The 15232-nt window shown below is 32.9% G+C and overlaps 1 protein-coding gene across 1 annotated transcript; it reads left to right on the top strand.

Annotated features, from left to right (window-relative positions):
* Positions 1–1244: 1244 nt before the first annotated feature.
* On the top strand, positions 1245–2794 carry LOC143573017 (S-adenosyl-L-methionine:benzoic acid/salicylic acid carboxyl methyltransferase 3-like). Its single transcript, XM_077058011.1, has 4 exons — positions 1245–1334; positions 1460–1870; positions 2013–2267; positions 2387–2794. The coding sequence occupies exons 1-4, from the start codon at positions 1260–1262 to the stop codon at positions 2771–2773; spliced, it is 1128 nt and encodes a 375-aa protein (XP_076914126.1). The 5' UTR covers positions 1245–1259; the 3' UTR covers positions 2774–2794.
* The last annotated feature ends 12438 nt before the right edge of the window (positions 2795–15232 follow it).

Genomic DNA, 15232 nt, shown 5'->3' with positions numbered 1-15232 from the left:
ATCAACCAAAAGATTAATCAAAACTAAATCCCAATACATGTAATATTCATAAAAATAATCAGTTCATATGAAAACTCTACACCTGAAGTGGTCACGAGTGGTTTAGCCTTGCCTCTTCATCATAGTTAGCTCGATTATGGAGTGGAAGGATGAAACCATGGATGATTAGGATGATTGAGAGGTGTTAGAATGGTGAAGAATGACCCCCAAAATCGTCCTTGGTGGCAAGGGTATGAAGCATAGGCGGCCTAGGGTTGAAACGGACTTAAAATAGTCAACAAAAAACCTAAAAATCACGTTTTTCCACCCAGGCCACCGTAGCCTATCGTCTCCCCACCGTAAGCTACGTTGGGAACGTAGCCTACGGTCATCAGCCGCTGCTTTACGGTGACAGCCCCCCGCACTGTTTTGCCCATAACTTCTTCGTTATAGCTCCGTTTTACGCACTGTTTTCGGCCAGGTCTTCGTCTTCAAATTCTCTATCATTCTATATAATAAAATCTGCATTTCCACACAATCTCAAATACTCCAATTTAGCTTCTTTAAGATCCACTTACCTGTAAACGTAAAACTACTCAAAGTAATCGTGTTTCCGACATATAAACAAGCAAAACACACGATATAACTTACTTAATACACATTATTTCACCCACACATCAACCACCTAGGTTTTCGATGACCTCAATGATTGGGGGTTTTACTAAAAAATGTTCCTAAAAGTCCGATCTAAGGTTCATAGAGGTTTGGGATGAAAATGTTGAGTTTCCTGGCGAAAAATAAGTTTTCCGGCGGCGACCAAATACTAACGGAGTTACGCTTCTGTTAGTCGTGGGTCATTAGAAGCAAGCATGTTAAAAGGTGGGACTGCCACCAGCCATTTTGTTAGTTGGGTGACAGCGACCAAAAGATGATAGTTTAGATTACTTAAAACCAATATGTCCATATAAATAACAATGGTACAAAGTAATAAAAATTTACTTAGCGTGATAAATTAATCTCAAAAGAACAAAGAACTATCACTGACGATCAAATTTGTCAATAGTGGCCATTACCGATATATAGTTTACGGAGAGAAAAACTGTAGAATTTGCTAGCGGGTAATCTCTTTGCCCTAGATTGGGACATCAAACAGAAAGATATGATGTAGGGTAGGATAACAACAACATTGTTGATGCATACTATCTAGTACTTCCAAATGCCTTATTTAAAGCAGTAAAGAATGAAGGCCAAACATAGCACTTGGGCAAAGAACAATAAAGATGGCATTAGTAAACGTTCTACATATGAATGATGGCAATGGAGATTCAAGTTATGCCAAAAATTCCTTTCTTCAGGTCTCTTTTAATCTTTATGCCACATGAATATGTAGACTAGATTTCTAAGCTTTTATCTTAACTTATTATTATTATTATTATTATTATTATTATTATTATTATTATTATTATTATTTTGTTTACAGGAAAGCGCCATACGGAGAGCGTTACCATTTTTAAAGCATACAATTAAGGGTATGGCTAATCATGGCGCCTTCTTCAACAACTGTTTTACGATCGCAGATTTAGGATGTGCCACTGGCATGAATACACTGTTAGTGGCATCTAACGTTATTGATATCGTCCATGAAGCGTGCCAGGAAAATAACCGTAAAGCACCACAATTTCTAGTGTGCTTAAATGATCTCTATGGAAATGATTTCAGCACTGTTTTTAAGTCATTACCGAACTTTTACGAAAATCTTAAGAAGGGCAAGGGACAAAATACTAGTCCTTGTTTTGTTTCCGCGGTTCCAGGTTCTTTCTATGGTAGGCTTTTTCCTGACAACAGTTTGCACTTCGTTCACTCCTCTTATAGCATTCAATGGCTTTCTCAGGTACAATATTATCCGACTATATAGTTATCATATACACGATAACATGTGTTTATACTTAGGCCCTGAATTTAACTAACTATAATATAAAGACTTATATATGTTGGATGATACACTTATTCTTTAAAATATATTAATGTTATAGGTACCTAAAGGTCTTGAAAGTAATAAATTAAATATATACATATCCAAAGCAAGTCCTCTTAAGGTACTACAAGCATATGGAAAGCAATTTCAAACCGACTTTACAAAGTTTTTACAAATGCGCTCTGAAGAAATAGTACTCGGTGGACACATGGTTTTAACATTGCCTGGTCGGAGTAAAGTGGATCCAACTAGAGACGATTGTTGGAGTCTATGGGACTTACTCACCATATCACTTCTTGAATTGCTCCAAGAGGTATAACTATAATCTCTTCTTGTGTCCAAATTCTAACTCAAACTAGTTACAAACGCGCTCTAATAGCTTCTAGTTTACTTAGAATGAGACTAAGTTATATGTTTTATATAATACTACAGGCACTGGTTCGAGAATCAGATATTAACTCATTCAATCTCCCATTTTATCTTCCTTGTGAGGATGAACTTAGGAACATTATTCAAGATGATGGATCATTTTCTCTTAATAACATGAGTGCTTATGAAGTCAACTGGGATCCACATGATACCGATTGCCCAACTACGAACGATTTAAACTTAGAGCACATCCACAACCACGCGCAAAAGGAAACAAAGAAGAGCACAGCAAAATTGATTAGAGCTATTACAGAGCCATTGTTGATTTCTCATTTTGGGAATTCCATTATTGAAGTGCTGTTTAAGAAGTATGAGAAGCATGTAACTAAACATTTGGCTGTCAAGAAAACAAAACAATTTACTATTGTTATTTCATTAACCAAGAAATGAATAATTTGATATTGTGTTAAAAATTCACTTTCTGTATAGTGGTGGGGTGAATTCTATCCTATATACAACATTTCTTATTATGGCAGTCAAATATGTTTACAAAGTAATATGGAATCTAAAAGGAACTATTTTCATGTATTGACTCTATTTATTGTTATTATTACTAATATTTATTACTATATTATTAATACTATTATTAGTATAATAATAATCTTCTATCTTGTATCCTTCATATAGTAAATAAAAAAAATGTGAATCACATGTCAGTTTTGTAGATCACGTAAAAGTTGATTTTCTCGCATCTCTTTCCTATTAAATATTGACATTGATGTCACGTGTTAACTTCTGATGAAGTCTTATATTTTGATTTCCATCTCTCTCCTATTAAACAATAATGATTTTTTTTTATTTGATAAATATTATGATTACACTATAAGTCTTATACTTTAAGCTTTTATAAAACGTCTTTGAAAAATATATGATTTTTATTTAAATTATCGTGTGTAACAAGTTTCTGCCCCAGTAAATTAAATATATAATAGAAATAAGCATAGGAGAGGGCAAAGTACCAACAAAAATGCTTCATTAATTTTCTAGCTGTTCATATGTGCATTAAAAAAGTTCAGTTTAAAACTAGAAAATGATGAATTCCCATCTCCTCTCATAATAACAATTTATAATGTCAACATTCACACAATTTGAAGAGTTACCTTAAACAACATAACTTTTAATAAAATTATGTTTCCAACAAAATTTAACTCTTACGTTATTGTTTGTGTTTATTAGTTTTTCATGTTGCATGAGTTAATGACAAGAAATGTTAAGATTTTCCCTCAAATCAGATGTAACTATGCGAGCTCGCCGTGGACCGGGCAACTTTCCTTAAATAGATTAATTCTTATGAAAAATAGACAGTGGTCCAGATGACAAGTTGCTATGCATATGCTTCATTGCTTCATGTCTTTATGTTATACTATCCCTCTCTGTGCATGTGATCAATGACCCCCCCCCCCCCCCTAATATAATGAATTGTAATTAGAAACATTAATAAGTGTTTATTCCTATCAAAGTGGTGCGAGTTCAAATTGAGGCATTAGGCAGATTTTAGAAGAAAATGCTAGGGGTCATGTTCGCAATTAAAAAAAAAAAGAAAAAAAAACTGAGTAGGTTACATTTTCATAAAACTAAACTGGAATAACTTATTATCAGCATAGTTTCTGTTCTGGTCAACAAAATGAAAACTAGTTTTTGGTTTGATGAAAACATGTTGGTTACTTGTTTAGACAAACAACTAGCTTGAATCACTAGCTTGGAGTATTAGTAAAGATAATGTTGCCACTGTTTGATTTTCATTATTTCATAGTTTGTTTTTGCTCCCCTACTAGAAAACCGGTATTTTCCTACGCCATTTTTTGTATCAAAATTCAATTATCGTAGGAAATGCTCGTTGTAATTTTAGACCAAAATGTTTTGGTCAAAAAGGCACCGTAGGAAACTATTTTGTGAAAAATTTGCGACCAAAATGATACGATCCTATTCTATGAATAAGTTTATTATTATCTTTTAAGTTTATATTTTATTTAGTTTCCTTATTAAAGTCAAATTATGTTTCCTTATTGTTTATCTTTTTCTATTTTTATGTCTTTGTTTTCCTATATATTGTAATCTCGTTTAAGAAAAAGAATAAGAAAGAATTATTATTTTGGGTCTGTTTCTCTTCTTCTCTTGTGTTTTTGGGAGATTAACGGTTGTCTCGAATAAACCGTATCAATTGATGCTTTCATTGAGCTGTCCTTAGCCTAAATGGCTTTGGAAGAACTCTTGTGAAGCATCCACGATTACCTCTTTTTACTGGATCTAATCCTGCCCTATGGATCTCTCAAGCCGAACAATATTTTCTCTTTTACGTTATCAATGGCGACGAGCAGTTTCCCTATGTTGTTGAATTCTACGATGATGAACCATTCTGGTGGTTCAATGGTTGGCTTCGGAGTTCAGACTCCCTCACCTGGGATGATTTCACCACAGCAATGCTTACTCAACTCCACGCTAGTTACGTTAATGCAATTGTCAAGTCTGATCATGAAACCATTGTTAATGAGCAAGTTACTCAAGGATTGGGAGATGTGACCTTAGGTGAGCATGCAACTGGTAAATATAAGCAACAAAGTGGTAATTTGATGGTTAATAAAGATGACAATCAAATTTACAACAATACAATTAGCTCATTGGCGCCGACACCGTTAAAAGGTGCAACAAGGCAACCGGTGTTGCGCCCTTTGTGGTCGTCCGTTGACATTGGCCCAAATAACACCAGAAGACTCGGATGGTGGCCACCGTGGTGCTATGTTGACACCGCCCCGCTTGTCGTTGTACGACTCGAGTGACGACCGCCATGGCTACGACATTCCGTCCTTGAGGACAAGGACGTTTTCAAGGGGTCGAGAATTGATACGATCCTATTATATGAATAAGTTTATTATTATCATTTAAATTTAATATTTATTTAGTTTCCTTATTGTAGTCAAATTGTTTCCTTATTGTTTATCTTTTTCTATTTTTATGTCTTTGTTTTCCTATATATTGTAATCTCATTTAAGAAAAAGAATAAGAAATAATTATTATTTTGGGTCTATTTTCTCTTCTTCTCTTGTGTTCTTGGGAGATAGACGGTTGTCTCGAATAAACCGTAACAATTGGTGCTTTCATTGAGACAACCGTCAATCTCCCAAGAACACAAGAGAAGAAGAGAAACAGACCCAAAATAATAATTCTTTCTTATTCTTTTTCTTAAACAAGATTACAATATATAGGAAAACAAAAACATAAAAATAGAAAAAGATAAACAATAAGGAAACATAATTTGACTTTAATAAGGAAACTAAATAAAATATAAACTTAAAAGATAATAATAAACTTATTCATAGAATAGGATCGTATCACAAAACTTCATATCAATGACCTTTGCGACCATTCACCTACGTTCCGACCAGTTTCCGACCCTTGCAGCCCTTTTTCCTATCTACGAGTTTCCAACCTTTAATTTCTAACCAGTGACATTGCGACTATTTTCCTACTAGTGGCATTTGCGATCAGATTCTTACCAATCCACTTTGTGACCATATTCCTACTTGTCATGTTTGACCAGTTTCCTACCAATCCTATATGTGGCAATTTTGCTATGAATGTTGGGTTAGCCCATATAAAAGACGCTTAGTGTCTGTTGTTGATTCTAACACAATTCCACTATGGTATCCGAGTAGATACTGTTATTTTCTTTCAAACCATAATATTATTATTTGGTCTGATCATTGTATTATTTATCTCTCTTGTTTTTCTTTCTATTGAAATCTTTTTAATTTGTTTTCTACACACATCTTTTTTTCGGGGGTTTATAGCCTTTATGTGCATGCCACTTTTCTACCATTTTCGACCGGCTAACATAATAATAATAATAATAATAATAATAATAATAATAATAATAATAATAATAATCCATATGTTTTCGGCTCATAAATAATATAATACAAATCATGTTTAGCAAAATATGGTTTAACAAATACAATATGTGATGTTTAAGCACAACTATAGTAAACCTAAACTATGATTCATTTGGTAGAGGTGGAGTATTGTCGGTACAATTACCGGATCGACTTAACGTCTCGGCCCATTGCTCTTGCATATCTTCCCTTTGTTTTGGTTCATCTTCGTTCTCTTTTTATAGATTCTATGCTCCCAACAGTACTCGTAATGAGAAATTACATATACAGGATAAATAGATACAGATTAGGGTTAACCAACATAATTTTTTAAATATTTTTTAGAGATTTTTTAGTGGTCCAAAATGGTTATTTAAGGTTTTATATATATATAACCTTGAAGAAAAACAATAACAAACAAAAAAAACACGAACACAAGAGTTTATTTTAATCTGTTTTGATAAATAAATAAAAAAAATGAATATAAGAACGATTTACAAAAACATGTTTCGAATATTTTGTATTAACCGAAATAAATTATAAAAAATAATAGAAATTATTTTTAACTCACTATTATATCTATGTTTTTTATATAAATTTTTTTAATATAAATTGTTTACTCAATAAGAATTTTTTAATATAAATTATTTTACTCAATAAGAATGAAAGTGAGAAAATATAAGTTTATAAGGAAAAACCTACTTTTTTAAATACTTTTCAAATCATTCATTTTGATAAATATTTTTTTCCCTCTCACTATTTTGGTAAAAAAAAACTCTGATTTCATTCATAGTCATATCTGGTTCATTAGCATCTCCATTGTTCAATATCACAAGAGATAAAACATAACCTTATTCAACCCATTTCTTAAGAAAACTTGTCAAATTTACCACCTCGTATGTTCAAAATAAAATCTAAGTAGTTATTACATAGATATGGTCAGGAGTGTTGCATATTTTTCTCATGTTGTAAACTGTTCTAAATAAAGATATTATTGTTTCCACAATTTGGACATGCTCATTAGTTGTCATTTTTCCACCTATTAATTTTGAAAATAAAAGGAAAAAAAAAAACGAAAACTTTATCTAACTGAGTGACGATGGAAAACTAACCGAATAGATGGCATTCACTAGTTGGATTTTTGAACTGAGTGAGCTTTATCTCATCACACTTTCATGCTTTCGAGCGAGTATTCACCGAGCGTTGGCCATAGTGGTCCATTAACGTAGGTCTTGACATTACCGCATAACCAAGTGGTTGGGATGGAAACATTTGTGGGTAGTACGTAGCCACTTGTTGCGTTTGGTTTTGATTTTAAGTCGGCCTTGAATCACCTCATATCGAGCTAGAACCACCTATTTTAATACACGCTCCTCGAGAATTTTTTCTTGAGCCAACCTTTGATTTTCTTGAAACCATAGATAATAGAAATATTGTGTTGATGTGTATAGAAATTTCTAATAGAATATAAATATTGCGTGGAAAATAAATAAGGTGTTGTATTTAATGGGGGAAATTAAATGAAAAATTAAGAATAGGAGAGGGGGGGGGGGGGGGGGTGTTGTATCACTCGTGAGCCACTGGCCCACTAACCAATTTCAACATATAGAGGCCTAACAGAAGTGTTTCCCGGGAACTCGAGAATGACTACCTAAGTCCACCCCAACTCCCTTCGGATAAGAAAGAGTTTAATATAAGGTTAAACCTTTTATTTTTTTTACATTTGGAATTTTGAGGGTCCTTCTACAAATGGGGAGATTTAAATTTAATTGGTAAATGAGGCTAGAGCACTTTGTTACCGATAGTGAAAAATACCGGAAAACATCGTCGAAACAACACCATAAAGTTTACACTAGTTATCTCGAGTAAGCAGAAAATAAAATCATGATTTGACCAAAAGGATATCAATTCTAAAAATATAAAAAATGAATATCAATACCATCCTATATAATACTAGAACGTTGAAAAAAGATAGTCACAACCACATGCATTTTTTTTCCTTGAAAACAAATGCAATTCTTAAATTATATAAATAGAATAAAATATAAAACCTATAAGATATTTGTGAATATTATTGGTAAATGATCAAAAACTATTTATTCCTTAAAAAAATTGTGGTTCTATGATCGAGTGAAATCTGTGGTACCAATATATTAGAAGTTTTCATACATATATAAAAAACGTGCCAAATAAACGGGTCATGATATACATGTTAGTAGATCCTATAATACTTATTGTTTTTCTCTATCACCATTATTCATTTTAGGACTAAAAACACGTTTTACCATATATAACACAAAATTTATCCGCCGATTCCTTCGAATCTAGCCTCCCGGTCTGTCATTATACCTCAAACACTGAGACCCATGTATTACACTGAGTTTTGTGATTAAAAATTACATATAATAATTAAGCAGTTAAAAATACTTAAAAGTTAGACTGTAACAATCATAAACAAAATACAATAAATAATTAACTATAATCACCATCTATTTTCATCCTTGTCATGCTAAATAAATTGGACGGTATCAAAAACGACATTATACCAATCTTTGTATTGTATAAGGTGATGAAAATACATCAACTGTGTAGCAAGTAGTAACAACCATGTCATCCTAATCATTCAAAGTTTTATATAATCCAAGAACAAAAATGATCGATAAGCTATAAGAGAATATGTAGCATATATAAGAACAATAAATTCAATCTCATTCTTTGTTTATATAGCTTAGCAAACATTATAAGGCCATCCGCTGTGGACAACATGAGGCGATTTCAGGAGGGAACACCATAGAGGGACGATTTGGGTTGGGGCGGTGGGCGAAAGAAGGGCGATGTGGGGATGGATGTGAGGCCAGCAAGCCTCTCTCTCTCTCTCACACACACACACGTGCGTGCATATATATGTATATATATAATGGGCAACAAATCATAGCAGCGCGTTATAGAGATGGACAACAAACCTACGTGGCGTTGACGTGACATTGTGAAAGGGCAACGTTGCCCCCAACCACAGGGAGCAGCCTAACTGAACAATTAACTAGGTATGATATCGGTACCGTATCTGTACTCGTACCTGTATCTGTACCCGTACTCGAAAGTACCCGTACTAAAAATCAGTAAACCTTAGTATCCGTACCGAATTTTATGGTACGGGTACGGATACTTTAGGTACGATCCTTGCCTTGGTATCACTTTGTTCTTTTTTAAAGAGATCTCTACTAAACTTGGCATCGTTACCGGTACGGTACCATCAATCAGTTATCTATAATACCAAAACCGTAATACCACAACCAAAATTTTATACCAAAACTAAAATATTGTGGAGCCGCATGTTTATTGGTGGCTATTACCGGTTATTGACCGGAAGAAAAAAAAGAGAATTAGGGTTTGATGGGTTTAATTAGAACTATCATTGGATACTTATAGAAATAGAATAAAATATAAATAGGTTAATGATCAGACACTATTTATTATAGGTTAATGATCAGACACTATTTATTTATTCCTTAAAAAAATTGTGGTTGTATGATCGAGAAATATATGCGGTACCGATATGTTGGAAGTTTTCATACACATATAAAAACATGTCAAATAAACAGGCCATAATATACATGTTAGCATATCCTATAACAGTCATTGTTTTTTTTTTCACCATTATTCATTTTTGTTGTCATTGTATGATTAAAAACACGTTGCAATATTTGAGTGAGTCCCATGTCGAGTTTTCTGATTAAAAATTACATATAATAATTAAGCAATTAAAAGCTAGACTGTAAGAATCGTAAATAGGATAAATAAATAATTAAACGATAATCACCGCCAAACTCTTTAGTCTTTTCATCGTTATCATGCTAAATGAATCCGACCGTATCAAAACGACAATATGCTAAACTTTGTAGTGTATCAAGTGATGAAAATACATCAACCGTGTAGTAACAACCATATATGTCCTCCTAAGGATTCAAAAGTTTTATTTAGTCCAAGAAGAAAAATGGATCGTTAAGCTGTAATAAGAAAATATGTAGCATATATAAGAATCTTAGAGCATTCACATCCTATCCATCATATTCAGTGAGTGGTGTTTTTATAATATAGAGAGTAGTTTAGGGTGTTGTGAGAATGTGAGTGAAGAAAAGAGAACTACAATGATTTTTCTGTAAATTTAAAAAATTATTGTTCACCCCCTATAAATTTTTTAATATTTATTGAAAATGGATGTTAGTGAATGAGAGAGAAAACACAATAAAATTATAAAAATTATTATTTTAAAATAAGAAAATGTATAAAAAGAAAATGTATACTTTTTATACTTTTTATAAAAAGTATAAAAAGTATTATTTAATTTAAAATAAGAAATAAAATGTAGTGTTTTTTTAGTATAATTTAGATTTTATTTATTTCTACTGATGAAACATAGATATTACATCAATATAGCAGGTAGGCGGGCAACAAGCTGCGCCGCCACCCCTTTCTGAATTGCAAACCCTAACCTGCTAAAGACATACCCCTGCCCCTTTGGAGTCGACACATTGCTATGCACAACCTGTTGGAAAACAATAATCGCCGTATAATTTTGGATTTGAAAACAGGGAAATAGATACTTTTTGAAAAAGTATAAACGAAAAAACCAAATAAATTAAATCTCATTCTTTGTTAATATACCTTAGCAAACATTATAAATAACAGAACAACTGAGTACAATTAATATGTATGAGATCGCTACCGTGTCTGTGCTCTTATCCGTACCTATATTCGAAAGTGTCCGTATCAAAAATCAGTAAATCTAGGTACTCGTATCCGTACCTGTATTCGAAAGTGTCCGTACCAAAAATCAGTAAATCTAGGTACTCGCACCCGTATTGAATTTTATGGTACGGGTACTTTAGGTACGGTACTTGTCTTGGTACCACTTTATTTTGTTATTTTTTTTAAATCTCCACTAAACTTGGTATCGATACCGGTACGGTACCGGCAATCAATTATCTATAATACCAAAACCGTAATACCACAACCAAAACGTTATACCAAATCTAGGAACATTATTCAAGATGATGGTTCATTTTCTCTTAACAGCATGAGTGTTTATGAAGTCAACTGGGATGCACAAGATACCGATTACACAACTACGAACGATTTAAACTTAGAGCACATCCACAACCACACGCAAAAGGAAACAAAGAAGAGCACAGCAAAATTGATTAGAGCTATTACAGAGCCATTGTTGATTTCTCATTTTGGGAATTCCATTATTGAAGTGCTGTTTAAGAAGTATGAGAAGCATGTAACTAAACATTTGGCTGTCAAGAAAACAAAACAATTTACTATTGTTATTTCATTAACCAAGAAATGAATAATTTGATATCTGTATATTGGTGGGGTGAATTCTATCCTATATACAACATTTCTAATTATGACAGTCAGATATGTTTACAAAGAAATATGTGTTGGGGGAAAACGACACCTAGTCACGAACGGTAAACAAAATTTGCGGAATTAATCTTCGTTTGGCTAAACTTTTTCCTGACCTGAATGAACCAATGAGGATGCAAACAAATAGGGTATAATATAAAAGTAAAAAGGACACAAAAATTTTAGCGTGGAAAACCTCTCAAGGCGAGAGTAAAATCCACGGGACTACTAGAGCCGCTTCAAATCCACTATCACCAATAATAGCAATACAAAGTCTTCTCTATGTAAAACTAGAGGCATACACAAATCATCATATACTTGGCACAAACAATTACTTCAAGTATATGGAACCAAATACAAAATAGTAACGAGTAAGAGGTATTACCAACGAGAGAATTAATCGATCTCTAGAACGTCTTTTATCTTCACAAAAAAATCACCAAAAAAGGAAAACAAAACACCAACCTTCTTTTTTCTTCGTCTCTGTTATCAAACAAAGGAAACACCAAATATTGTTCTTGTTGGCTGTGGAGAAAGATACCCCAAAAAAATTGTTCGCCATTTATATAAGTTTCTAAAGCGGTTAAAGATGTTATAGTATTTGAGTAGATACTGTTATTTTTTTCAAACCATAATATTATTATTTGATCTAAACACTGTATCATTTAAATCTCTTATTTTTCTTTCTATTGAAAATTTTTTTTAATTTTTTTTCTACACGCGTCTTTTATTTCGGGGGTCTACAGCCTTTACGTGGCATACAACTTTTCGTACCATTTTCGACCACCTAACATAATAATAATAATAATAATAGTAATAAAATATGAAATAATCCAGATGTTTTCGGCTCATAAATAATATAATACAAATCATGTTTAGCAAAATATGGTTTAACAAATACAATATGTGATGTTTACATGTTCAAACACAACTATAGTAAACCTAAACTATGATTCATTTGGAAGAGGTGGAGTATTGTCGGTAGAATTACCGGATCGACTCAACGTCTCAACCCATTGCTCTTGCATCTCTTCCCTTTGTTTTCGTTCATCTTCATTCTCTTTTTATAGATTCTATGCTCCCAATACTCGTGATGAGCAATTACATATACATGATAGATACAGATTAGGGTTAACCTTTGTTGAAAAAAGAAAAATAAATGGGTAACAAGAGATATAGGGTCACCTCTCATGCATCGACCACGCGTGTTGGGGGGAGGGTTGGCCCAATCACGAGTGTTGTGGAGAGGAAAACTAGCCCAAAACTAGGGGAACATCACCACATCACATAGTTGTGAGGTTAGTTTTGTGTAGGTTAGTTGTATATACAACCGGGTTGGGCCAATCATAATATTTTTTGTCATTTAATTTATGTTTTTATTTATAACAAAAAACTAAAATATAATAATTGTGTAATGATTGAAATGGGCGTTTTACCACTATGTCATTTTTTTCAAAACGAACCGCTGCTGACTGGGATATCACGTGTCAGAAAACACCCAATTATGCTTAGTTATCATTACACATGGTCTTAAAGTTAAACCCAATAAAGCGTGTCTTCAAAGAAACCAAGGCCCAGCCTCCTAAACCTAACATATAGTTGTCTAGGATGCTTATGGGTCGGTATGTGTTTGCCAAAATCCCAAAGGCCAAGCCCTCGTATAGATGTACAAGCTAAGTTCAAGTCAAACGTAGCTCGCTTAAATAAAACCTCAAGCTAAACCGATTCGTATAGTGATATTTTGATAATTTCTTGTTATCTTCGACTTGTATAATTTAGTGTTTTTATTTACTAACTTGTTATTTGAGGCGTTAGAAGAAGATACAAAATATCAAAATTGAGATAAATGAGCCAACTCTTCGAGCCACAAGCCGGTTCGAATTAAATGTAAGTCGAATACAAGTCAACTCTTTGAGGCCAATTTTAACCTAAACGGAGTCAGTGTTAAGACGAACATATCGAACGCTAATAAATCCAGTTGAAGGTTATATTTTAAATCCTTTGCAAATATAAATTATTTATTATGCATATTTACAAGTTGATGTTGTACTCTTATTAAACTAGAGGACAAGAAAATGCACCATTTATACAAGAAACTAGAATTACTAATGCAAGTGTACAAGTACAATAATTAATGTATAAAACTTTCCAACTATCTTGTTCAACACATGATATAGCATATGCATGAAATGTTTTAACAAGCATAAATTCAAATTTTTAAAAAAACTTTCAAAAATGCGTAAACAGATGGACTTAAACTCTGGACCTTTAGTTCGTAACTCCTCAACGGTGGAACCATTCTTCATTTTAATCAATAGGTTAGTTTCATAAATGCGTTCACTCCAAAAATTTTTTTTAATATAGTAATTTTTCGAAAATCAATGGGTTCTCGTTAACTTTACAATAACTCTTAAATGTGAGCAAAGATTTAAAGAAATCTTTAAATCTTTTTTCTCTTTATCCAAACAAAAACCAACAAAATCTTTTTATATTTCTAGTCAGTAGAGTTTTTTCTCTAGTAGGTATGACTCATGCTGGGTTCGGTGTGAAGGACAAAAAATAGTCAATTTCGTAGGATTAGTAATAAGTTATTAAATATAAGACCATACATGAGCTACTCTGCACACAAAAGCGCATGGGTTCGAACCCCATAGCCAACAAGTGTTCAAATTCATTTTTAATTTATAATCAATTTTTTTTTCATTTTAAAATTATGTCTTTTTATTACATTTTCTTTCGTTAAACACTAAAACATTAATTTATGCATGAGAAACTTTAAGAGTAAAGTGAGTTACATAAATACTTTTAACAAATTAGAAAGAATAGAACTACTTGATTAGCATTAGATTTTAAATAAAAGAGTAGGAAGTTTATCGTTGAAAGAACTGGTAAGTTACCTCTAATTTGTTTTCACTTATAGCTTCTCTAGAGATCATCTTAACAATTTCTCCTTAATCATGTAGTTATAATTTTTTATCCTTAATCCTATATAGATATTTGTACTCACAAATAACAACCTAAGTGTTCAAAATAATATTTACAATGAGAATACTCAACACTTCATCATTGTTTCAAACTAGTGTTTTTCCTGGCTTGTTGCGTCGGGCAGGTCGGTAAAACACGGGCGGTGGTAAAACCCAAACGTTGATACGGTAAGTCGACACGAATTCAGTCGGTTTTGGTTACGTGTATCGGAACTAAAACAAAAAAAATTATAAAAATTGGGGTGGACCAATGACGTAGCGTCGGTCGATAAAACTCGATCATTGGTAAACCTGACCGCTATCGATCGCGAGCATTGAGGCGGTTGAGTCTACGCGAATTCAGTTGGTTTTCGCTATGTTCGTTACGGTACCGGAACTAAAATAACAAAAATCAGCATTCGGCCGGTTTTCGTTACTGTACTGGATCTAGAACAAAACTCGGTGAGTCTAGCGAATTCGGTCGGTTTCCGTCACGTTCGGCATGGTACCGTAACTAAAACAAAATAATAAAAAAGAAAAAAAAACAAAATTCACATTCGATAGGTTTTCATTACGTTTATTACGGGCCGAAACTAAAACAAAAA

Source organism: Bidens hawaiensis, unplaced genomic scaffold, assembly GCF_021521415.1.
Source record: "Bidens hawaiensis isolate Kalapana, Puna unplaced genomic scaffold, B.hawaiensis_p1.1 tig00026186_1, whole genome shotgun sequence".
Classification (NCBI taxonomy): Eukaryota; Viridiplantae; Streptophyta; class Magnoliopsida; order Asterales; family Asteraceae; genus Bidens; species Bidens hawaiensis.
This window is presented reverse-complemented; position numbering and strand designations above follow the sequence as displayed.

Excerpts from the sequence above, each read along its gene's own strand:
- LOC143573017 (XM_077058011.1), top strand. The coding sequence starts at position 1,260 with ATGGCATTAGTAAACGTTCTACATATGAATGATGGCAATGGAGATTCA. Across the intron at positions 1,335-1,459 it reads CCAAAAATTCCTTTCTTCAG|GAAAGCGCCATACGGAGAGC; the intron begins GTCTCTTTTAAT and ends TTTTGTTTACAG. Across the intron at positions 2,268-2,386 it reads TTCTTGAATTGCTCCAAGAG|GCACTGGTTCGAGAATCAGA; the intron begins GTATAACTATAA and ends ATAATACTACAG.